Below are 26,110 nucleotides of genomic sequence, written 5' to 3' on the forward strand. Positions count from 1 at the left end.
CAGGTTTCCCTAGCCAGCAGCCATGAATGAAGACTCCCTGGACTTTGGGACTCATGGTCTCAAAGTATCAAGTCTTTGTTTTAGTCTCAAGCCTGCCTTTTTTGACCCCTTAACAAATTGCAGTGATCTCTGCCGCTATCCCTGTGAGGCCTCAGCAAGTGCTAGGTGAACTTGCCATGGTTAATGGAGCAGCCTCTTCCCTTCTTTCTCTAACTGGGGAAGTCAGCTTAGTCATTCTGCTCAGGAAGCTGTGTGGTGGCTAAACTGAATTTAAAATCCCTTTCAGAACATCCTAAGACTTAGGGACAATGTTTTGTCTTAGTGTTGAGGATTCCTTTGTGCTCCCACAACCTTACTTCTTACCATGGAACCTCCAGAACCTTCTGGAAGCTTCCCACAGGCCATGTTCCCTCCAGTGGAAGGCCTGTGGAGTTCGATTTAGTTTCTGTAACCTCTTGGCAGGGACAGAGGCAGAATAGTCGCAGCTGAAGAGGAGAGTCTCAGAGACCAAGAGCTGACAGAGAGGACCATGGTGGGGGGTTTGTAACCCATCCCAACCCCATCCCAGCTCTTGTTTCACCACAGTTTAGCAAAACGTCTTAGTGAAATGTCCCACTCACCCATAAACTTCATCATCTCTGACCCTCAGAGTCAGGACTGCCCTGGTCATTGTGACTGTAGCTCAGGGTGTTTGCCTCTTTAATGGCGGACTGCCAGGTTTGTTGAATAAAAATACAAAACAAAAAAAAAAATTTTCAAGTTAAACTTGAAAATCGGGTAACCATCTAGTGAAAAGTATACCCCTGGCATTATTTGGGCATACTTAAACAGTCATAACCCATTGTTTACCTAAAATTCAAATGAAGAAGCTCAGTGTCCTATATTTAACCCAGCTCCCCTTCTCTCTGGAAGCTTCCGAGTAAAGGCCCATAGCAGCAGGACGCAGCATCAGAACACTAAGACATTGTCAAGGTCCCAGAACCTCTCCCACTCCTGCCTGGGGCCTCTGTTTCTCTGTGACTTTCCCCACCCTGACCTCTTAACTTTCCTCATTTTGCTCTCACTGGCAATTAAAGAATATATATTTGAGTGCCAGTTACAATTACTAAGTAAGGTTTTGTGTTAACAGGGGAATTTAACTTTTTGAGAGCATGTTGCTGTTTCTGATTGGTGGCCTTCAGTTCATTTTTAGCCATGTGAATCATTGACCTTCACCTTGAGCAGGAAGGAAAGGCTCCTATATCCAGGGTGAGCTCATGTGCATCCTCCTAGAACAGATACCACTGGGGAGGAGGGGGTGGCATAGACTATGAGGGGGAGGAGGGGGTGGCATAGACTGTGATGGAGGAAGGCATAAAAAAGACTGTGATGGTGTGGGTAGGGGAGATTCCCACTAAGTTGGCCTGACCAGAGAAGAAGCCTAGAGTCCTCCTAGGCCCAGGCTACCAAGAAAGTTTGTTCCTCTCCTGATTATGGTAGATTCCTCATAGTCTTCTGCTTCTCTGCTCTGGCTCCCTCCAAAACCCAGGTAGTCTACTCCGGGCAACCCTTGTGCTGCCCTGCATTAGAACCTGCTGGCTTCCTTCCACTTACTGCTGTGGACTCTGCTGCCCATCCTCTCTGTGCACAGAGCTGTCTCCTCTGTGGTTCCCATGTGGAAAGGAGAGCTCTCCAGAGCAGTGCTGTCTCCCAGATAGGATGCTGACCTAGAATGAGAAGTAACTTCTGTCTGAACTAGTCAGCACCGTTCACCATATATCTCACAGAACATTTGCCTCAAAACACAAATAAAAAGAAGCATTAAAAGATGATTAGGGTTCCACTCTTGAACCAAATGCTAGACAGTATTTTCTTAATGCTGAAAAATTATCAATTTTCTACTTGTTGTAAAATCCTGTTTATTTGCTAAGTTAGGGATCCCTAGCACATTAATTTTGGAAGTCTCTTAGGGATTTAGGGACTTCTGGGTGCTTGTTCCTGTCACTTTTAGGCAGGAAAGAGTTTAAAGGACTGAAAGACTAATCTGCTCTTCAGTTTCTTGCTGTATTTTAGTAGTAACTTGATGTTTGTGATGACAGCAAGGTGTCTTTTTGACCCTCTAAAGGAGTCATTGAGGTGAATTTGAGGACCATGCTTGCCAAATAGCTATGTCACCTAGAGAATCTGACAGCAGTTCTCTCTCTGATTGGAATGAAATAACCACCTCACCCATTGAAAGCCCTTGGCCTTCTGCTGAATAAAGCCCTACAGAGCTCATTAGTGCAGAGACTTCACTGGAAGCTGCCCACTGTGTGTGGGGGGTCTGAAGGTGAGAAACTTCCCACTGTGTGGGGGGGTCTGAAGTTCCTACTGTGTGGGGGGGTCTGAAGGTGAGAAACTTCCTACTGTGGGGGGGTCTAAAGGTGAGAAAATGCCCACTGTGGGGGGGGTCTGAAGGTGAGAAACTTCCTACTGTGGGGGGGTCTAAAGGTAAGAAAATGCCCACTGTGTATGGGTTCTGAAGGTGAGAAACTCCCCACTGTGTGTGGGGTCTGAAGGTGAGAAACTTCCTACTATGTGGGGTCTGAAGGGAGAAACTTCACACTGTGTGTGGGGTCTGAAGGTGAGAAAATGCCCACTGTGTGTGGGGTCTGAAGGTGAGAAAGATGCCCCATGTGTGTGGGGTCTGAAGGTGAGAAAGATGCCCCCTGTGTGTGGGGTCTGAAGGTGAGAAAGATGCCTACTATGTGTGGGGTCTGAAGGTGAGAAAGATGCCCACTGTGTGTGGGGTCTGAAGGTGAGAAAGATGCCCCCTGTGTGGGGGGTCTGAAGGTGAGAAACTACAGCATTCCAGCTTCCATACCACTCAGCTTGGATATCTTCTTAATTACAGGGTCTCAGCAAGGCAAAGAGGAAGTACAGAACTTTCATTCTCTTGATAGTTGAGGTCTAAGTGAGAAGTGCCTGGTCACCTTGCAGTTAAATTCAGGCCTGACCCGCACCTCCAAAGTGCCAGCATTGAGCAGCAACCACACCTGTAACAATTCATTCATGTTGGGAGAAGAAGGCAGGATGGGATCAAAGCCTCCTGTAACCCAAGAATTTCTCAGCAGCTGTAGTCCCCTAATAATTATGGTTTGGAGCTTTGCCAGGAAGCAAAACCATTTAGCATGCCATATTTAACAATGAACACTTTTCTGTATTTATAATGGTCTCTGTGCAGAGCAAATAGGCACCTTGAACAAAAGGTAGGATACTTATATGTGTATATAAAATAACTGCACCTACATTAAACCCAAACATGTTTTCAGAGAGGAATGTGGCACTTCCCACTGCTCAGTACCCGGCTTATGAGTGAGTGGGAGAAAGACCACGTGCTCTGCTCCTTCTCCATTTCTCTCTGGGCCAAGCAGTTGTAACAGTAGTAGTATATTTTATTTTAAAAATCTACCAACACCCTAAGCTAAGAAGTGTACTAAGGAAAACCTTTGTGATCTGTTCCTGTGGGGATAGGAAGCCAGAATAACTGAGAGGATGGAGAAAGCAAGTCCCAGGCCCTGCGAAGCCAGGAGGAAGGAGTGTGTGTGGGAAGCCCCGGTTTCTGCATCACGTAGAACCTGGGATCCTGGTTCATGTTGAGTTTGCTGGACAAACCTTTGTCATTGAGAGAAGGTAGAGGAGAGAGGCTGTACAGAGGAGAGGAGTACATTAGAGCTGAACCTGAGCAGAGGAGTAGAAGGCTAGCTGATCACAGCGAGTCAGCACACAACAGAGAAAGCAAACTGCCAGTGAGGTAAGCCTGCCCCAGGGGTGTGCTTTCCAGTAAGGCCCCCTCCCCCCTCTTAGAAAAAGTTATAATCTCCCCCAAACACCACCACCACCAGGGAATCGGGTATTAAAATACATGAGCCTATGGAGGCCATTATGGACTCTAACCCTCTGTAACCATAAACCGAAATCATTTCTTCCCTTCTATAAGCTGCTGTGGTCATGACATTGTATCACAGCAACAGTAAAGCATTACAGAAGCTGGTGCCAGAGAATGGGGTTATTGCTGTGAAGAACTTGACCATGATGGGATTTTGTTTGTTTTGTTTTTGTTTTGAGGAATGTGTAAGATTTTAGACCATCTGCCTAGAACAGCAGCTGAAAGCTGTAACCAGAGCTGAGTAGGCCAGTCTAGTAGAAGTGCTAAGAGTGCTGCAAACAGCAGAGACCCAGCTGATGAGGTTTCAGAAGGGAACAAGGTCTCTATTAGCAACTGGCCTAGAGGCCATCCATGTGGTTATTTGGCAAAGAATCTGGTTGCTTTCTGCCCATGTACTAAGAACTTGCTTGGACAAAATTTAAATGTAATGAACTAATTTATTTGATAGATTAAATTCCAGGATGGTATAATGTTGAGTCTGTGGCATGGTTGTTACTGATTACTCTTAGGCAGGTCTAAAATGAGTAGGTAAATGGGACAGAAAAAGGTACAGAATACAGCTTGCAGAGGAAAGAGCACTAGGGAGCTAATGTATAGTGAAATTGTATGCTGATATGCTGATAGTCTGTGGTTGTTAAGATAAGTAAGAAGAGGCCTCTACACTCTACTGAAACAATAAGGAAGGTTTCCCACGGGCAAGACCCCACCCAATTAAGCCTCCAATTTATGGCAGAGAACTTATGGAGTTTTCTGGTTTAGCAAGACTGCACACAAAGCTGCTGCTAGTGTGAATCAAGGAAGCGAAGGCTCACCCAAGCCAGCGATCACACGTGCAGTGTTGCCCATGTGCTACTGTCTCTGGAGGCTTGAAAGATATAAGAATGAGGGAGTTGTGGGTTCTTCCTCCATGGTTTCAAGAGCCACTGAGGCCAAGCAATGTGTGACAGGGCTAGAGTCCCCGCAAGACCATGAGAGGACACTGCATAGAACTGTGACGGTGAAGCCTGGGTTGCAGTGAAGATACCAAGATGTTGAAGATACCAGAACTGTGAGACGTCTGCCAAAGATGCTGCATGTGGGGATGGAACCAGCCCAAAAGAAAAATGTATGTTCCAGGCAGAAAAGGTGGAGGGGCAGAGCCATCTAGGCCCTTTAAAACCAAAGTCCAGATACCAGACATGAAGCTGCAAGATTTGATGTTTGCCCTGCTGGGTTTTAGTCTTGCTTAGGCCTAGTATTTCCTCACTATGCCAATTTCTTCTCTTTTGGAATGGAATGTATATTCTGTGCCATTCTATGTTGGCAGTACATAATTTGCGTTTTGTTTTATCGTGGTTACAGTCAAGAAATTATCTTGAGACTTGAGAGAGACTAAACTTTTGAACAGTGTTGAAGCTGTTAAAGGCTTTGGTGACTTTTAAAGTTGGACTAACATCATTTTGTATCATGAGATGGCCTCAACCTTATGGGGACATGGGTCCAATATGGTGGTTTGAATAAGTGTATAAATTTAAATATGTATCTCCCCATCATAGCCTCATGCACTTGAACATTTGATTCCAGTTGGTGATGCTGTTTGGGAGGTTATGGAACTTTTAGAACAAGGAAGTACATCATGGGGGGTGGGCTTCACAAGTTCATAGACTCATCCACTGCTGTTCCCTCTCTTTTTCCTGATATGCCAGCAAAATGTGATCAGCCAGCCTCCTGTTCTGGCCACCTGCTGACATGCCGTTCCTACTATTGTGGCCGCAAAGCCTCTGGAATCATAAACCAAAATAATCCAAATACCATAGTGGTTACTGGGAGCACAGAAATTGTAGTTGAGGGGTTGAAGGCTGATGAAAGCAAAGGCCAGCAGGGACGTCTTTCTGAATGTTAAGGGCACTGAGTATGGCTAACCTGCAGCAGAAGGCCATGTCCGCTGCTCAGGTCCACAAGAATAGAAAGTGCTTAGGGTGGACTGCAAAGGGAGAGACAGGAAGGTGCTGTCTGGAAGTGACCAAAGGAGAGTACCAGGTATCCGAGTCAGAAGCAAGAGAAGAAGGTAGAGCTCCAGCTGGAGAGTTAGAGTACAGTACACAGCAGCTTCTGCCGGGAGGACAGGGAGACAGAAAGTAACAAAAGAACATGTTCCCAGAACAGATTTTGACTGAGAAGAAGTGTTTTCTTAATGACTTCCCCTCACCCTGGAGATCAAAACCAGGACCTCACACATGCTAAGCAAGTGCCCTATCTCTAAGCCTTCCAAAGCAATCTAATATAGGCTTTTAAGAGTCACTATTTCAAGCTGGGTGGTGGTGGCTTAGGCCTTTAATCCCAACACTCCGGAGGCAGAGTCAGGCGGATCTCTGTGAGTTCAAGACCAGACTGGTGTACAGAGCAATTCCAGGACAACCAAGGCTACACAGAGAAATCCTGTCTCAAAAAAAAGGAAGGAAGGAAGGAAGGAAGGAAGGAAGGAAGGAAGGAAGGAAGGAAGGAAGGAAGGAAGGAAGGAAGGAAGGGAAAGAAAAATCAGTTTTCCTAAGCTTTTCTTGCTGCAGAATGAACTGGAAAGTAGAAAGACCGTTTACCAATGGACTCCTAAGAACACCAACAGAAAGGCTCCCTTCCTTCGCCCCACTGTAGGCTGGCTCCCTAGAAACTACCACATCTCTGGGGAGCACACAGTTCTTCAGTGTTGTTCACACAAGGGCCACTGGACAACTGGGCTCTAAGGGAAAAGAGATGGGATGCTAGCCAGCTTTAAAGAATAGTCTTAGTAATATGATTGTATTTGGCATTTTTTCTGTGTGATGTCAAGGAATAGTCTTTCTTAAAAGCTTTCATGAAAAGGCCCAACTATAACGCAGACTAGGGCGATGAAATAGAAATCAGACAAGTGAGCTGCATAACTTGGGGCAAGAGATTGCTCCTGGAGCTTTAGGATTCCATCCCTGCTATCCCAGCTCCAGTCCTGGGGGTACACTTCATCTGAGACTCGCCACAAAGGGGATTTCAGCACTTCTGTCCAAGGCTGGCCATGCAGGGGATTTCAGATGGGAATGCCCTGGCTTTATTGCCGACTGGGATGAAGGCAGGGAAGCAGCCTTGCTTAGGGACTGTGCCAAACACCTTACAGGGCTTGCACACACTCTAGTCCTCCTGCCCTAGACCTTGTCCTAGTCTGCGCCCAGGCCCTGGCCAATACTCTTTCTTTTTGTGGCTAAGTAATATTCCATTATATAGAGATGCCATATTTTGTTTCTCTGTTCATCTGTTCATGCCTGGGCGTTGAGTTGATACTTCCCTCTAGCTGTTGTAAAGAGTGTTTTTTGTTATATATTTCTTAACTGTTTTGAGATACTGGAGGTCTTTTTTCATGGCTATTCTCCCTGAGTCACCTCTGACAAGGCACAGCAGGAATGTACCCCTCTGTACCCCTAAACACTGGGAGTCAGAACATTACCCTGATTGCTACTTCAGGGAAGAACCTAAAGGAATAGAGGCAAGGTGCTCCAGTCCCTTAGATGAGTAAGATGACAGTAAGCTGGGGGGGGGGGGGAACATGGGTGATGAGAAGGTGTGAGGTGTCCAGAGAAGGGTTGACTGAGACAAGGAAAGAGCTGAGCAGCAGCCCAGAGACCTGGGAACATACTCCTTTAACAGAGGAGCCATGGAAGGAAGCAGAGTGAGACTCACCAAGGCACAATTTGGTCAGGCAGGGCTGCATTTGTTTGTGGGATGGTTTGGACTTGTTTGGTTTAGGTTTGAGGTTAATCAGTTGTTTTTGAGACAGACTAGTTGACCTTGAACGCCTGTTCCGCCTGCCTCAGCCTCCCAAGTGCAGAGATCACAGGCATGGGCCACCGTGCCCAGCTAGGTCAGGGCTGCTTTGACAGGTCATTCTCAGCAGCAAAAAGGGAATTGCTTTGAATCAAGGAAGGTGAACTGGAAACCAGGAGGCTGGTGAGAATCCAGCATTGTCTAGGGCAAGAGTAGCAAGGATGAAGCAGAGCTGCACCAGTGGGACAGAGCTGGGCAAACCTGAAAGGGTCCCAGGGCCTCTGTTGTTGTGACAGAGACCAGGACAAAATATGAGATGTCATTGGAGGGAAAGAGCTTTGGAGAGCCCCAGAGCATAGCACTTGTTAGAGCCCAGCAGCCCTGAATGCCAAGACAGGAAGACGCTGGTGTAGGCCAGGCTGCCCCTTCCAGAGTGGTAACTGGACACACAGCGGCTGGCCCCCTCCCTCTCTCAGGCCTACACACGCTCCTGAGTAACATCAGTGTGTGTGACCTCATCATTGACCCAGAGGACACCGTGACTTTGTAAAAAAAAATATTTTAATCTGAATTGTACAACATGGATTACTTTTTAGGTAATTTTAAGAAATTACACTCATCATAACTTCATGATGAGTTTTCTAGAGGGCAGGCAGTGAGACCAAGTCTCATGGTTTCCTTTCTTGTCTTGAGTAACAACTCCTCTGTGTAAATTTAATAAGGGAATATCTTATCTATGTCAGGATTTGTAGTCAAGAAAAGCTTTTCCACTCCCACTTGCAGACTGTGTCTGACTTATTTTTTGTGTTTATTTCTACCAAGTCTCAGTGCCCTATGTTCTCACTCCTATTTGCAGCAAAATGACTTCTGGTTATTGTGACTGTTGTGTGCTATTGTTATAGTCAGTTTAACTTTGTACTGATGGTTTTTGCTAAGGTCAGAAACAACCTGCTTCTTCTAGACAGTGATAGGAGGAAGGGGAACCTTTTACTGGATGCAAAGTCGGAACCTTCTTACAAAGCCATCCTCAAGTAGGGTGACAACATACTCCTGTCTTACGAGTACTCGGGAAGCTGAGGAGGAAGTTCGAGCACTAAGCCTTGGTGACTGTGAGTTAGATCCCACTCCTGGGGAAAGGAAAAACCAACTCCTGCAGATTGTCTTCTGGTCTACACATGTACACACACACACACACACACACACACAATTTTTGAAAATTTAAAGATCAATACATGTATCTACCCTATACCTTTTTTCCTGCTCACTTGACTTCTCTCTGAACTGACATTTCTTCCATGTCTTGTTCTTGAGAGGCTTTTATGTCCTTTTTGCTTCTCTTCCCTCTCCCAGGCCTTCTTCAAGTTCTGCTCCCCATTTCCAGCAGTCTAGGGCCATGTCGTCAGCAGATGGGTACCAGGCCTTTGGGAGGGGAATTGTATTTCCAGGGCAGCTACTAGGGAATAAGGGCGATGTGGAACAGATAAGGTTGCTAAGAGAGGGCTTGAGCATAAATTCAGTTTCAAGAAAGAAAATTCCTAGGGCTGAGAATGTGGCTTAGTGGTGGGGTCACTTCGCCAGCATCCACAGGCTCTGGGTTGAGTCCCAAATGGAGAGCAGTAATTCTCAAAAACTTTGAAATCATAGGTACTTAACATTTTGAACAGAGTTTCTAAGTCCTTTTTTTAAAAACATTTATTTATAGTGTGTGTGTATGTGTGTGTGTGTGTATACATATATATGTATTGTGTGTGTGTGTGTGTGTATCAGTCAAGGGGACAAGGACTAGACAGTGACACTGTGGGCTAGAGTGGCTTTACAAATTCATATGTGACATTTAATCTTAAAATTTCGGGCTGAGCCTGGCAGTGGTGGCACACACCTTTAATACCAGCACTCAGAAGGCAGATGCAGGCAGATCTCTGTGAGTTTGAGGCCAGCCTGGACTACAGAACGAGTTCCAGAACAGCCAGGGCTGTAAAACAGAGAAACCCTATATTGAAAAATGAAAGAGGAGCGGGGAAGATCTGGTGAGGAATATAGAACCACTGAGTTCTGTCCTGGCTAGGGAAAAGGCAGCCAGTAGAAAGGGTGCCCAAATCTCCCTGGTACCCCACAAGGGAGGGCTTCCCAGGGTGTAAGCATTGCTGTCCTTGGCTCATGAGGTTGGAGTCAGATTGCCTTCCAGGAATAACACAAGGCATCTGCCATCCTCAGAGCTGCAGGCCTGGTGACCACAGGTTTTACAGGTGGTAGTTTCCTGGAGGAGGAGAACCAGAAGACTCTGCCATGAGTAAAAGGCCAAGTGTAGGCCCAAGTAGCCTGGGTTGGTCTGGGTCCTCTACTTACTAGGGCCACATGGCAGGCCTGTTACCCAGTGCAGACACAGGCACAGGCACCAAGCAACCTGGCAGGAGAACAGCACAAAAACACATTACAGTGAGTGACATGAGAAGCTCCCTAAAGGCTTGGGGAACATGTGCTGTTCACAGAAGGTAGAAGTGTGTTTGAGTCCCATCCCTGTGTTAGTGTGGTTGGACTTCTGCTGCACATGCTGTGAAGCAGCTGACCTAACCGCTTCCATGAACTCTGGCTCTTAGGCTTGAAATTAGATGTATCCTTTCTTTTCTGAAGATTTGTTTCAATTACCTGAAGGAGGAAAAGGTATGTGTCAGTGAATGTAGATGTCCCCAGGAGGCAGAGGCCAAAAGTTAAGGCAATTGGCTCCCTAGCACCTCAGTTTACAAGCAGTTGTAAGCCACTGGGTGTGGGAGCTAGGATCGGAACTCCAGTCCTCTGGAAGAGCCATCTCTCCCGCACAGCTGCATCTATCTTTTAAATTGAGAGGCACCCTGGAGACAGAGGCAGTCAGATCACTGTGAGTTCAAGGCCAGCATGGTGAACAGGACAAATTCCAGGTCATTCAAGACAACATAGTGAAATCTTGTCTCAAAAACAAAAAAAATAAAATAAAATAAATAAAATTGAGGAGGGAATGCATTTACCCAGTTCTTTGATGTGAATTTGTATTTTCTAAATTATTGTTATTTCAACTTTAAAGCATTTAGGTAGCAGATGCAGAGATGACTCAAGTGTTAAGAGCACCTGCAGCTGTTTCAGAGGACTGGAGCTCAGGTCCAGCACCATGTGCCCATGTAGGGCCTCTCAACTGACTGTCTATACTTCAAATTCCAGGATATCTGACATACTGTTCTAGCTTCCAAGGGCACCTGACACTTGCACGCTCCTGCGCGCTCTGTCTCTCTCTGTCTCTGTCTCTGTCTCTCTCTCTCTCTCTCTCATATATATATATATATATATATATATATATATATATATATATATATATATATAAATTAAATAAAAATAAATCTTCTAAAAATCATTTTTAAATAATATCTTCTTTAAAATAAAATCAAAGGAGCCAGGCATTATAACACAGACCTGTAATCCCAACATTTCAGAGATAGTGGCAGGAAAGGCAGGAGGTCAAGGTTGTCTTTATCTATGAAGTCTATTTGAGGCCAGACTAGTCTGCAATGAGGTCCTATCTTGGGGGAAAAAAAAGGTTGGACAGTGGTACTGCACACCTTACACCTTTAATCCCAGCACTCTGAAGGCAGAGGCAGGCAGATCTCTGAGTTCAAGGCCAATCTGGTCTACAGAGTGAGTTCTAGGACAGCCAGAGCTATTACATAGAGAAAGCTTGTCTTAGGAGGGATAAAGAAGAGGAAGAGAAGAAACAAAAGAAGAGAGAGAGGGTGACAGTGTTTGATAATTTGTTTCTATATCTGTAGTACCAGATCCTCACCTGCACAGCTCACACTGTGGAGAGGTAAGGACTGCAAGAACTTTGGGAGCCTAGGCCATGTGTTTCCTCTGGAAACAGATAGAAAAGAAAGCAAAATCAAAATTCTAGTATTTGAAAATTTTTTCCCCCAAGTATTTTTTAAATGTCAAATAATGGTGGTGTGATATTCCTTCTGACATAGAACTTTTCCACTTTTGGGCAGAAGGAGCTCACAGGGGTAGGGCCACCAGTGTGTTTCTTCTTGGTTTAGAAGATGGCTTCCTCTACGCTGACCTCTTCCATCCCCGTCTCCTATGACTCCTGGGATCTGGGCTGTTCCGTCAAGTGTATGTTGTCCTTGCTCTCTATCACCTCAGTGGTAGGCTTGCCTGTCCACCTGGTCCGCTGCGGACAGACTGTACTGGACGTGTCCACTCTTGAGGTGGCAGGTGTTTCTCTCCTTGGCATTATGAGCAAGGCCATGAATGCTCATCAGATGTTTGTTGGAACACAGGCTCTTTCTTCATTTCTCTTGGATAGGCCTAGGAGTAGACAGGGTCTTGTGCTCAGTCCTGTGAGGAACTGAAAGTTTGTTTTCCAATGGGATCTCACCATTCAACAGTCCTACCAGCAAACTGGAGGGGGTCCTTTCTTTTTTTTTTTCCTCTATACCTTGACTAAAAATATACCTGTCTTTTTATTGTTCTCTGCACTCACCCTGGTCATTTAGAAGTAATCTCTGTGGGGTTTATTGGTTTTGTTTGATTTGTTTGAGTTGGTAATATGTCTTTTGTTTTTAAATTGTGTGTGTGAGTGTGAGTGTGTGTGTGTGTGTGTGTGTGTGTACCTGCAGGTACTTTCAGAGGCCAGAAGGGGACGCTGGATCCCCTGGAACTGGAGTGACAGGTGGTTGTGCCCTGCCCAACATGAGTCTGGGAACTGAACTGAAACTGGGTCCTCTGAAAAAACACCAAGTGTCAACTGCTGAGCCGTCACTCAAGACCTCTTGTTTTGGGGTGTTTTGTTTCTTGGCAGCATCTTGGTTAACCAGCTAGCCTTGAACTCACCATAAATTCCTAATCTTCCTGCCATCATCTCCAAAGTGCTAGTGTTACAGACATGCACCTGGTTTATAAAGTACTAGGGATTAAATTCAGGACTTGACACAGCAGGCAGCCCTATATCAGGGTGCCTACATCCTCAGACCCTGATTCTGCACTTGGATTTCACTAATTCATGTGTCTGCCATTTTGTCCGAAACACACTACCAAGCTAGAACTGTAGTTCACTGATGGTGATTGCTTAACATGCATGAAGCCTTGAGTTCAGTGCCCAGCAGTAGCACAGGCATGCACACTCTGCATTGCCCTCCCCCCTCATCTGCATTGCCTTGATTCCCATAACTTTGTTTTAAGTTTTGAAATCCAAAAAGGAGAGTTCTTGGATTAGTGCTTAGTTTCTGTTTTGTCAAGCTCCTTTGGGTCTGCTTGGTTCAGAGCAGACTCCTGACCACACTTGTTGCTTGGCTGCTGGCTTTCTCATTTCCTTGATTGACTTGCCAGCCGAGTGCTAAGTGGAAAATCCCCTTCGCTCTTCCCCAGCCTCCCTTTGAGAGGCAGCTTGGCCAGCAGAGATCTGGGCTCATCTGGCTAAGTTTAGTCTAGGGCCAGGTAAGTCAGCCAGCCAGGGAATGTGTAGGCTGTACCTGGCTCAGAAGCAGGAGACCCACTCTATCTAATCCCAACATCCCACCTTCCTGGCTTCCTCCGTAGTGCATAGGGTTGTGATAATCTCCAATCACACCACACACATTCTTTTTGTGCCTGTCATCCTGGCATTCTCCGACCCCTTCCTAAGGATGATTAATGGCACAGAGGAAAGTCATTTTGTTGTCAGGTGGGACCAGTGTGGCAACCTGGCCTTCCTGGTGGCATGTCCAGTCACACCCAACAGATGTGTCTGTCATCTGTGATGCAGGCACTGATTTTACTGTTAAGCGAATTTTGTTTAGGACCTGGTGTGTGTCCCTGGCTGACCTGGACCGCTATGTAGGTAGACCAGGCTGGCCTTGAACTTGTGGAGCTCTGCTTCCAAAGTGCTGGAATTAAAGGTGTGTTCTAGCACACCTGGCCTGGTGGAAGAACTTTTTACCTTTCCTTGCCTTAAGATAAAAAAAAAAAAAAGAAAGAAAGAAAAAAGGAGGAAGGTCAGGTAGAAGGTAAATTTTTCTGGAAGGTCTCAGGATCAGCCATCCTAATGCTGACTCCATAATACAGCTTCACACCTGTGCCTTTTTAAATGAGTAAGAATGCGAAGGCCAGCATGGCTGACGTGTGGCGAACGTCTGAGAGCAAAGGGATCAGCCCTGTGGCTGCCTAAGGAAGTCGGGGCTCTGCTCCACTGGACAGTCGCTGACTGCTTGTCTCACATAAAAACACTCATGCTCCTGGAATGTGCCTGCTGCTCCCCATTGCTTCATACGAACATGAAATTGTTGGCAATTCTGCATTCTTGAGAGCCACTTGGAGTTATCTCTGAAGCAGAAGTAGTGACACCTAGTCCTCAAACTTTGGGGGACTGGGACTGAGGGTGTAGCTGAGAGTCACAGGACTTGCCTGACATTCACAAGGCCCTAGCACCACCAAAAAAAAAAAAAAAAAAAAAAAAAAAAAAAAAAAAAAAAAAAAAAAAAGCATAGCTCCTGAAAAAGACTGGCTGGAGACCAAACTCTGGATAGGGCTAGATGTGCCGTAGACCTTCCATGGTAGCCCCCATGGCTCAACACCCTAGGGGACTCGGCCTTCTAGTCCAGACTTCAACCTCCTTCCTGCGTGCTGAGCAGGTTCATCTGGGTAGCAGATGGCCAGTGACATCTGGGCTGGAGCTGGGACTGTAGATTTTGGAAATAGGAGGGTTCAATAGAAATGCATCATTAAGTGGCGGACGGGGAGAGGGTGCCAGTACAGGAGGGTTCCACAAAGACCTACTCTCTGAGTTGAGAAACTTAAGTCTTGAGGTTCAGGCTGCCTGCTGTTGGAGTGAGAAGGGTTGAATTAGTGGTAGAAATGTCAATACCCCGAACTTGCTTGCAACTCCACATTTAGGTCTAAGGCTACACAGTCAAGTAAGCAGGGTTTCCCCCAAGATACCTACTTCCTCTTCCTACACTTGCTCTTTCAGTATCTCACCCTCAGAAAGTCAGAGGGCAGAAGAGGGAATTACTATCCATACAAAGGCAACAAAATGTCAGCAAAGACCCTAAGCTGAGGCCATCGCTCAGTGGTAGAGAACTTGTAAAGCACAAAAAATTAGGATCAAAACCCTCCTGGGTGGCCTGTGAGGCACATAGGGTTTTACGTTCCTAAATGGTTGAGAGCTGGGGATTAGCTCAGTTGGTAGAATGCTTGCTAGAGCACTTAGTCCCAGTATCACGTAACACTGGATGGACATAGTAGCACACACCCGCGGTCCCAGTACTTGGGAGGTGAAGGCAGAAAAGATCAAAAGTTCAAGGAGATCCTTGACTACAAACCAGATATGGTGCACATGTTTGGAATCCTAGCACTGGGCCGTGTATTGAGGAGGAGGAAAGTTGGAAGGGGGAAAGACTATGTTTTTACACATGAAATTTGAATGGCAGCGTGTACAGATAACACTTTATTGGCACACAGCCACCATCTCTATGAACTGTCTCTAATGCATGGACCATGTAAAACAGGTGAGGGGCGTGTGATGCCACTCTTAAGATGACAGCTCCCTCTCCTTCCACTTGTGCTTGAGGGGCTAAGACAAAAGTCTAGTCCTATGGATGGGGCTGCTCTAGAATAGGATAGGGTGGTGGAATTCAGGCTTAGGACTCATTCTAGCAGTATAGAGAGAAGGACCCAGGAGAGGATTAGGAGCCTTCAGTGAGCAGTGCCACTACCACCACTCCTGGTGTGGTGACAGGGATTTTATCTGAGACTGTTCATGTCCCGAGTCCTCCGTGCTCCCTGAGCAACATTCATTGATTGCCTCCCTCCTTTCTCTACAGAATTTGCCTTCTGCCAAGTGAATGCCTCCATTGCTCTGGCCTTGGCCTTGGCTGTTCTGTGTGACTTGCTCCAGCAGTGGGGCCAGCTGGGATCAGGACTGCCCATTCTCCTGGGATGGCTGCTAGGAGGGGATGATGACCCACAGGACCTTGTGCAGAGCCCACATCAGGTAACCCCAGCTACTCAGGGAGCTGGGAGGCAGGCAGTGTCCTGGGCCTCTGGATGTAACGCCCACAGTCTCTGATGGAAAAAGTGTGTTGGACCGCTCTAATGCAGAGTGGAAACTGACTAGGAAAGACCTCCTGGGGTGCACACAGCACACACTCACTGAGGCTTACTTTGGAGGTTTCCATGACAAGCTTTCAGAGAGTGGGGAAGGGTACTTTAAAAAATACGCCTTGAATATTGACAATAAAACTGAGAATTGCGTATCATTTGATCTTAGCATGGGCAGCGGTCCTCACAGCTCTTGGGGTAAGCACTTCCGAAGAATTAGGGTCCTTCCAGGAAACATGGTGCTTGATCCCTCTTCCCGCGTGACAGGGAACACATCTGGAAACTGAAGACTAACAGAGGCAACACGAGCATTGGGAGACAGAAATCTGTGCCCACGCATGCGACTCTGCTCACTACCTTGGCATCCTGAGCAGACAGAGTTCAAACCCCAGTCTGTTTATAGGAAATGTGGCAATGTAGTGAAGTGGTTTTGAGAAAATGACCTTGAAAACCCTGGAAATTTGCTCTCAGAAGACTGGTGTCATGCATGCTCTCAGTATGTCTTTGCTCTGCTGCCTAGATTTCCCTTGCTCCCTCCTCTGATTTCTCAGTACACCTTAAAATCTAAGATCCGCTTCCTTGGCAAGGTCCTCTTTTTCACCATTAGTTCCCCAAAATATCTTGGCTTTGAGCTACTTACACATCTTTATCAAAGGTCATGTTACGTCTGGAGTGAGACATTCCTCTCTGGTAGAGAAGTACAAAGAATGAAAGTGGAAGGGTGACCTTGAGAGCTCAGGCGGTGGGCACGGTGTTGACAGGCTCGAGTGGGCCCTCTGTCAGCTTTGGAGGAGACACAGCTCTCACATCTAGCAAGGCCTTATGTGGTGTGCCTGGGGCTTGGCAACACTCCCTATGAGGCTCACTGTGGGTGGTTTTCATTTGATGTAGGGAGAAGATGACTACATATTCGAAAAATCAGAAGTCAACTTTTGGGCCGAGACTCTGACCTTCGTGAAATACCTATGTAGGCAACTCTTCCATCTCCTCCATCAGTCTGGCTGGCCGTCCCCTCACTCCCAGAAGCTCTGTCACCTGCAAACTACAGCATCCGAGCAGCGTCACCTCGTCTCTCAGCTCTTCAGAGAACTGCCACTCTCGGCTGAATTTTTGAAGACAGTGGAGTACACAAGGCTGCGCATTCAGGAGGAAAGGACTTCGGCTGTCCTGAGGCTGCTGGCCTTCCTGGAAGGAAAGGAAGTTCTCAGAGCCGAAGACTGTCCTAGGGAATGGAGACAGTTAATGGCCCCGAGAACAGAAGCAGCATGCTGAAAGACGGCTGGCTGGGTCAGGGAGTGGATTCTCTCCCCAGCTCTGCTCTACAAGAAACATGTTGAACAGAAATTGAAACTCTTTCCTTTTGTGCCTCCCCCACTTGTGGGAGCCTAAGCTTCTTCCTGCAGAGTGCTTTGTCTTTACACTCAGGGCAGCCAGTTTACCGCAGCTCCTCTAGGAAGTGAGGCTGCTATGTTGAATATTTACTCTGCTCCCAGGTGCAGGCCACCTGCAGGCCTGAATTAGCCTTTTCTATCATGAAGAACTGCCAGTCCATCCAGAGTATATTTTCCATACACTGACTATGAGTTTTAGCACACACAAGTTCCCCCAGCCCACGTACAGACACACACATACACTCAGCACACACTGCTCTTCTGTCTGTTTTGGTTTGGGCTCTGTATAGGAGCTGAAATACTTACCAAACAGCCTATTTGGCCATATTTCTAAACTTTCTTCCATTTTAACAAAGGAGAAATATGTCCCAAGTGTTGGGTTCTGGGAGAACTAAGAATCCACCCCAGGAAAATACTGTGCTTTGTTATCTACATGCACCAGTCCCTCCTGTCCTTCCCAGAAACGCCTGTGAGTGCTAGGAAACCTGGCTATTGCCATCAACTATTTGAAGGAGTTTGGGCGAAAGAGAAGCCTGAACAATTGCTTGATTAGTTTGACGCCTACGCTGTTTACTATGCTGTGATTGGTGGAGCAATGAAATGACTCTTATTTCAGATGTTAATAAACACATTTAATCCACTTCAGTGATTCCATCTAGAAACCTTAAGGGTTTTCCTCAGTTCCAAGCCCAGACAACAGGCTTCCCCAGATACCCAGCAGGTGGCACCCTTGCACACATTATGCTGCTAATCTACTTTAGCTTACTCTCTTAAAACTTATTTTAAACGATTATCAGCACTGTGCATGATGGTCGAGCACCCATGCCACAGCGTGCATGTCTGTGGAAGTCAGAGTCAGTTCTCTCCTTCCACCTTTACATGGGTTCCAGAAATCCAACTCAAGCTCAGGCTTGCATAGCAAGAGCCTTTATCCACTGAGCCATAGCATTGCCGGCCTGGCTTACAACTGGTAATGCATACTTTCACCACAGACAGGTCCCATCAAATTGGATGTGCTGTAGCCTGATCCACATTCCTAGTTACCTACAAAGACCATGCCAGCAATAGTTAAGAAACTTGTAGGGGCTATAAATCTGTTCCCAGATGAATGGTCACTGAGGGTTACGGGGAAAGGGAATCGAATGCACAGACTAGAGAGGCATTTACTAGGCTCTTTCCTTCTGCAGAAAAGCTGAGATTTAGAATGGAATTTAAGGTAGAGAACTTGTCTTTAGGAAGAGGAAAGACAGGGCAGTGTCTCTAGCATCTCTGAGGAGGACCAGAAACCCCCTAGGTGGTTTTGCAAACATTCAGCACCAGGTATGGTTTGTATGACCCTGTAGTAATAACCTAGTTAGGCACCAGTCTAGCCCACCCTTGGAAAATTAAACACCTAATGTTTTTTTTAGTTTGTTTTGGGTTTTGCTTTTCAGAGCCAGGGGCTAGCTGTTTACCCCAAGCTGGCCTCACACTTGTGTTAACCCTCCTGCCTCTGCCTCCCGAGTGCCAAGATTACAGGCACACACCACCACGCCCAGCTTTACACTACTTTTTACTATAAGATCTACTTGGTGAGAGGGGCTGGTGGTGTCAATGGATGATAACTATGGGAGATAATTCTGATCAGGGCCCAACAAAGGCCGGCTCACAGGCGAAACCAACCGTCCCTCTCCCCACCCATCTCGAATGAAATAAAAGCAGCTACATAACAATAAATCTATCTCACACTAGCAGGCACGCTGCACCAAAGCATGTACCAGAACATGGTTACGTTATCTCCAAGTGCATCCTACCAAGTCTACAGTGGGTGTTCTCGCTGCTGCTGGCTGGGAATTACCCCAGATTTGGATCTTGACTGGCTATGACCAGCCTTGGGGGGAGGGGAGAGACAGGAGGGATGGATGTTTCCACGGGTTTGTATCTGAAATCCTTCTAGCAGCAGCTAGGGGTATGGTTGCTCCACGCTTTCCTGAGAGGAACCTGGGAAACTTCAGTCACAGAGTTCATGTTTGGGGTCATTTAGGCCACAGGTACTCAGCCCTGTCTAGGGGACCAAGCAACACTGATGGGAACAGTGAAGCAGCCATCTTTTTTGAAGTCACTACTTGCTTTTGACTCCAAGCTAAGATTTGGGTGACCCTCAGTCCCTCTGCTCGGGCCACAGCCAAAAGCCAGTTTGCTTGACTATGTAAGATGGTGTGGGCTTTATCTACCTTTTGGACACCTTCTTGGGTATTTTATGCCTGGGCAGAAGTGACAGAGGGATGTGTAAAGGATGAATTTTATCTTCATGTTAAAAGTAAGAAAACCCAAGTACCCAACAGACCGTGTGATTTGCCCAGACCACATGACTTACCGGGGTCAGCACCTCAGCTCTGATCCATATTTTTTTGTTTGTCCTTTATTGAGGTACGGTCTCCCACTGAGCTGTGCTAGGCTGGCCTAAAATGCAACTCAGCCTCCCAGGTGCTGGGCTTATAGGAGCTATACTCACTCGGCACTAATTTTTGACCTTGAAGCCCTCCAGCTTTGCCCTGGGCTGTAACTACAGGGGCAGCAGGCGCCTCTGTGTCAGCAAATGCACGCTGAACTCTGGAGCCTGTTGAGTGACAGGTCCTACCTCCTTCCCTTCCAGGTTAACTGATACAGCCCAGGTGCATACTGGACAGAGGGCGCAAGCAGACAGGAAGAGCAACGTGGGAAGGGTGTAGATCAAGCGTCCTTCCCTGGCAGCTGCTGGGCCTTCCACCCAGGGCAGCCTTAGCTGCCAGCTGGGTGAAATCATGGGCCCAGCTCCAGCTATTGGCAGCCAGTATGGAGTCAGTGTAGAGAAAAAAGACCTGACTCCAGATCAGTCGGCCGAGAAAAGCTGTGGATGGCTTTAGCCTCACTGGGCGCTAGGTGGGGGTGTCTGCCCCCTCTCAGAAAGAGCCGGGCGACTTTTGGGAAAGCTCATTTTTCTACTGAAAGCTAGTGGGGGTTACACCAAAAACAATAGATTAGGATCCCCCTCCCCCTGCGCACACACACACACACACACAAACCCGAGTGGCGGTTCAGCAACCACCGCCTCCTGCAGCCTGCACAGAGCTTAGATTTGATGCGGTGCCTCCCACAGCCCAAGAGAGAAGGTTGCAGGACTCGACAGGCAAAGGCTGTGCAGGGCGGGAAGCCTTGGCCAGCAGCTGCACCCCCACCCGAGAGGATTGGGAAGGCCAGGCCAACCGGCAGACAAAGGTGAAGGAAGTGACTTCCTCCAAGTCCATACTGCTCCCCCGACTTCCCTCTAGTTCCCCGAGCCGGCTCTCCCGCCCCGGACACACCGCGCCACTCCGCGCCTTTGGCCCGGGCTCAAGGTCTTGTGATGTGATTAGCAAAGCCAGTGCCTTGTCCTTAGACGTTCAACCCTGCCCCGCAGGCCCCAGCGCTGAAGTCCTGTTTACTAAGCCTGGGCGGGGAGAGGGGCGGAGAAACGGGCCAGCGCTTCTCCAGGCTGGCCGCTCCCGCCCCCACCCCTACTGTGTCTCCACGTGCAGCTGGGTTCGAGCTGCCACCTACGGGACAGGCCGCAAGCCCGTGTCGTCCTTCCCCCTCACCCCCCCCAGTCCCAAGCACCCTTTGCCAATCAGTCTAGCAACACGCATCATTGCAATACTGTTATATTTTGCAATTCCCGCGCGCGTGCAAAACCAAGGGTGGGAAAGAAAAAGCTGGCCCAGTCGGCCTAGCAGGATCCGGCGGGAAAAGGTACATCAGGGTAGAATCGGCGGTCACAGATAGAACGAGAAAGCGTTTTCCAACATTATAGACCCAGAGGCGGTGGAGAGCAGGATCTTCCCGCCACCGCCACCCCAGCAGCACCCAAAGGGGCCGCGTTCCCAACACCGCCCGGACGCCCGGGCTACCAGCTCCGCCCCCCACCCCCCAGGGGGGGAAAATTGGCGGCGACCAATGAGAGGCCGACAAGGCGCCTGACGCCCGCAAGCCAGCGGGCGGCGTTGCCTGGAGACCCCGGCGGGTCAGCGTTCAGTCCCCTCCCCTGGTCCGCTTTGCCCCGCCGCCGCGCGGCTCCCGGGCTCTATAAAGGGCGCGCGCTTGCGGCTCTCGGAGTTCCACCAGTCCGCGAGCTGCCGTCGGCTCGCGCGGGGGGCGGGCCGGGGCGCCGAGCTGCGCTCTCGCTTCTCCTCTGCCCCCCCACTCCGCACCGCGGCCTCCTCCCTCCTCCTCCTCCTCCTCCTCCTCCACGGCCCCGCAAGCAAACTTTCTGTCTCTCCCCGCCTCTCGCCCGTTATTCGTCTCGGTTCGAGCCGGGCCGCGCCGCACCGAGGGCTCCTCCCATCCCTCCCCGCTTGCAGTTCCGACCATTACAGGACCCAGAAAAAATGTCGACCACACTCCTGTCCGCTTTCTACGATATCGACTTCTTATGCAAGGTAAGCCGGACAGCGGGCAAGGATGGCGGGGTGCCTGGAACCCTTAGAGTTCCCATACTTGGCTGCCGGGCCCGGTTGGGGCGGAAGAACCCTTCCAAGTTGACTTTTCGGGTGGAGGGAAGTCCTGGAGTTAAGCAGCCCTGTGTGCTTGCGACTGTGGGCGTGGAGAGCTGGGAGGGTAGGAGTAGCGGCTGGAGCTACGGCGCTCCTCCCGAGCAGACTGCGGCCACGCTCCCGGGACTTCCCGGACAGTATTTGCGCCGCCCACCCCGTGGCCACGGGCCCAGGATCACATGGCTAGACCCGGCGCGGCCCGGGTGGGCGTTCTCTGCTCTCGCCCGGCTGCTTTTTGCGAGTGTAATGGAGGCTGAATTGAAACCGGCAGGAGAAAAGAAGGTGGGCAGTTGGGACTAGGCGTTCACCCTGTAGACCTCCCCAACTCTTCCCTTTCGATCTTCATCCCTTCCCCACTCCCCTCCCTTTGGCAGACGGAGAAATCCCTGGCTAACCTCAATCTGAACAACATGCTGGACAAGAAGGCGGTGGGGACGCCCGTGGCTGCTGCCAACAGCTCGAGCTTCACGCCGGGCTTCCTGCGGCGCCACTCGGCCAGCAACCTACACGCGCTCACCCACCCCGCGCCCAGCCCGGGCAGCTGCTCGCCCAAGTTCCCAGGCGCCCCTAACGGCGGCAGCTGCGGTCCTGCAGGCGCGGGTGGCCCGGCCTCCTATGGCCAGCTCAAGGAGCCTTCAGGGGGCAGCGGCGGCACAGCGCTGGTCAACAAGGAGAGCAAATTCAGGGACCGCTCGTTCAGCGAGAACGGCGATCGCAGCCAGCACCTTCTGCACCTGCAGCAGCAGCAGAAAGGGGGTAGCGGCTCCCAGATCAACTCTACGCGCTACAAGACCGAGCTATGCCGCCCCTTCGAGGAGAGCGGCACGTGCAAGTACGGCGAGAAGTGCCAGTTCGCGCACGGCTTCCACGAGCTCCGCAGCCTCACTCGGCACCCCAAGTATAAGACGGAGCTGTGCCGCACCTTCCACACCATCGGCTTCTGCCCCTACGGCCCGCGCTGCCATTTCATCCACAACGCAGACGAGCGGCGGCCCGCGCCATCGGGGGGCGCCTCTGGGGACCTGCGAGCATTTGGCGCGCGCGATGCCCTGCACCTGGGCTTCGCCCGGGAGCCGCGGCCCAAGCTGCATCACAGCCTCAGTTTCTCGGGCTTTCCTTCTGGTCACCACCAGCCGCCGGGAGGTCTGGAGTCGCCGCTGCTGCTCGACAGCCCTACATCGCGCACTCCACCGCCGCCCTCCTGCTCCTCGGCCTCATCCTGTTCCTCATCTGCCTCTTCCTGCTCCTCCACGTCGGCGGCATCCACGCCCTCGGGCGCCCCGACATGCTGCGCCTCGGCGGCGGCTGCTGCAGCAGCCGCGCTGCTCTACGGGCCCGGGAACGCCGAGGACCTGCTGCCCCCTGGAGCCCCGTGCGCCACCTGTTCGGCCAGCTCGTGTGCCAACAACGCCTTCGCCTTCGGCCCGGAGCTGAGCAGCCTCATCACGCCGCTTGCCATCCAGACCCACAACTTTGCCGCCGCGGCCGCCGCCTACTACCGCAGCCAGCAGCAGGGCCTGGCGGGGCTCGCGCCGCCCCCTGCGCAAACCCCCGCGGCCCCCGCGCCGCCCTCGCCGCCCTTTGGCTTCCAGCTGCCGCGCCGTCTGTCCGAGTCGCCCGTGTTTGACGCTCCCCCCAGCCCCCCGGACTCGCTGTCGGACCGCGACAGCTACCTGAGCGGCTCGCTGAGCTCCGGTAGTCTCAGCGGCTCCGAGTCCCCCAGCCTGGACCCCGGCCGCCGCCTGCCCATCTTCAGCCGCCTCTCCATCTCCGACGATTGAGGCAAGGGGGCGCCCGCGAGGGGTTGGGAGAGACGCTGCAGGGAGCCCCGGGTAGGGGTGACACTGCCGCAGGCCCGACTTGCAGGTCCCGGCTGAGCACTTGGACTCGAACTCGGCTGGGAGGGGCCCTGCCCTCTCCCCTTTCGGTTTTCTTGTTTTGTTTTTTAATTTTATTATTATTATTACAAAGTTTCGTTCTTGTTGAAATAGAAGCCAACGAACTTTTTGTATGGATGAACAAAATATTCACAACAGGCGGTTGTGATGCGATAGAACAAAAGATACCAAACACTTGTTTAGGTCTCAGATCCTGAGTTTGAAACTCTAGTTACAAAAAAACAAAACATCAGCCCAGCACCAGCAGCTAAAACCACATTCCATCTCTTCTTTCACTTGAAAGCCTTAGTTACAGTCCAGATGTGAGGACTCTTACCTTGGAAGGGGTTCCTAATGTTTGTCTCAGACCAGTGCGAGCCAGCCCACTGCCACCTCCCTCAACTATGAGAGTCTAGACTGTGTAATGCCAAGAACATGCCTTGAAACGAGTAGCCTTCAGCCACGTTTGTCGCGGTTGTTTTTCTTGTTTTTTGTTTTTTAACAGAGTTATGTGTGTTTGGGGGTGGGGGGAACCCTTGCATTCCAAAGTTTGATACTGGTCTCATTGCCACCACTTGGCGGGTGTTTCGCTTAGAACCGTTTCCTCTGCTCTCTGGAAGCCTTGAGCAGAGCTCAGTTCATAATTGTTGGGAAGTAAGTGCTTCATTTTTACCTGTCTTGAGTTGATTCGCACCCACTGCACCACAACTCAATATGAAAAAAACTATTTAACTTATTTATTATCTTGTGAAAAGTATACATGGAGGGTGTTGTTCATACTGTATTTATCAAGTATGATGAAAAGCAATAGATATATATTCTTTTATTATGTTAAATTATAATTGCCATTATTAATCGGCAAAATGTGGAGTGTATGTTCTTTTCACAGTAATATATGCCTTTTGTAACTTCACTTGGTTATTTTATTGTAAATGAGTAAGAAAATCTTAATTTAAGAGATTGTATGTAATATTTATTTCATTAATTTCTTTCCTTGTTTACGTAAATTTCAAAAGATTGCATGATTTCTTTACAGAAATCTATCTATCTTGATGCTGTGGAAGTAGTTTGAGAACATTTTGAGTTTTTCTTAGAATGTATAATGGTTGTGGCCCGTCCAGCTTTACAGAGAATGAAAGAATGACCACATAGTCTGCAGCCAGGCTCACATATGTGGCATGCTTTGCTATTCCAGCTTTATAAACCAGCGAGGATTCCACCAGTTGTACTGTGACATTGAGCAGGAAGACATGTAGCAATAATGGGGAAATGGTCTCAGTGCCTTCGTAGGGCCCGAACTTGCCTTAAATCTTCCTCAACCAAATAAGTATTTCATTAGTGCTTGAGAGAATTTGAATGTCGGATGGGTTCACCTGCACAAAAGGAAGTTTTTTTTACCACTCTTTTTATCTAGCTATAAAGTGAAGAGGGTCATCTTAGCGGTGAAAGGGTCTGTAGAACATGAATATGCCTTGTTTCACGACAGCCCAAAACTTGTACTATTAGTTTTCAATGTAAAAAGGTAGGAACGTCTCCTAGGCCTTCCTGGATGGCGGATGAATGAGCAGGCGCTTAGTTTGTACGTAGGTACAGTGGAGCACCCTGTGCGGACTCTGGACTACTCTGACAGAAGTAGGCTTTTGAATGTAACAAGATGAGTCAACTTGAGTTTGTAATATATTCTGGGGAATCAGTTCACTACAGATTGTGACTGTAAACATTGTACTGTAAATGTTTTGTAGTTTCCCCCAATAAAATTTTTTGGGAAAAAAGTATTCCTGCATAAAAGGAGTGTTCTCTTTAAACCCTAGTAGGTCTCCTACAGGTCTGGGGAGGGGTGTGGGGAGAGGATGGGAGGCGCTGGCCCATCTCACCAGAGCCTGTATCCACTTGTACCTGTATTTACTTTATAGCAAAGCCTTTCAGCTGAAAGGCTAATTTGGCTGTCAAGGGCATTTGTTGGCTGTTCCCTCTGGTAATAAGATGCATCCCAGTGTTGGCTGACTGGCTGGTGGCAGGGCCTGGCGGGAGACCGCAAGGGGTGTGGCCGGCCTGTGAGTCACCCAGTGGGTCACATGGCTGCTCTGGCAGCTAAAGGTCCGATTTTTCTCGGCAATGCCTGACCAGGGCCTGAAGCCTTGATAGGAGCTGGACCCGGAGATTTGGACCAGGTTGGGAATCCAGGGTTTTGCTTGGACTTTGGAAAGCTGGGTTACGTCCTTGTTCAGAGAGGGAGGAGGGAAGATTAAGCAGGTTAAACTTCTATCTGGGTGATGTTTGTTTACACAGACAACTTCCTCTGGGAATGAGCAAGTTCAGGCTATTTATGCGAAAGGAAGATTGAGGCCAGAAAGCAAAGTCAACCAGGCTACCCAAGGGAAACAGGGCTCCCTCGATTCGCCTGGTTCTCAAAAGTCACTTGTGGTTTTGGGCTTTTGTTTCTACCCTGTTCATTTTTAAACAATCACTTTTTTTTAAACTAAAACGATTGGATTTTTCTCCCCCTCCTGCATACACACAGTC

General features: G+C 48.9%; 2 protein-coding genes across 8 annotated transcripts in view; both read left to right on the forward strand.

Moving 5' to 3' along the window:
* Thada (THADA armadillo repeat containing) overlaps window positions 1-17,804 on the forward strand; it is a 301,348-nt gene extending 283,544 nt beyond the window's left edge. For all 7 annotated transcript variants that reach the window (XM_038318638.1, XM_038318640.1, XM_038318639.1 and 4 more), the window contains 2 exons: window positions 15,496-15,665; window positions 16,664-17,804. In XM_038318638.1, coding sequence (XP_038174566.1) covers window positions 15,496-15,665; window positions 16,664-17,044 — 551 coding nt within the window. In that variant the 3' untranslated portion in view covers window positions 17,045-17,804. The remainder of the gene's footprint in view (window positions 1-15,495; window positions 15,666-16,663) is intronic.
* Window positions 17,805-21,286: 3,482 nt separating this feature from the next.
* On the forward strand, window positions 21,287-25,362 carry Zfp36l2 (ZFP36 ring finger protein like 2). Its single transcript, XM_038318882.1, has 2 exons — window positions 21,287-21,596; window positions 22,085-25,362. The coding sequence occupies exons 1-2, from the start codon at window positions 21,546-21,548 to the stop codon at window positions 23,489-23,491; spliced, it is 1,458 nt and encodes a 485-aa protein (XP_038174810.1). The 5' UTR covers window positions 21,287-21,545; the 3' UTR covers window positions 23,492-25,362.
* The last annotated feature ends 748 nt before the right edge of the window (window positions 25,363-26,110 follow it).

The sequence above is a fragment of the Arvicola amphibius genome, chromosome 2 (assembly GCF_903992535.2).
Source record: "Arvicola amphibius chromosome 2, mArvAmp1.2, whole genome shotgun sequence".
Lineage (NCBI taxonomy): Eukaryota > Metazoa > Chordata > Mammalia > Rodentia > Cricetidae > Arvicola > Arvicola amphibius.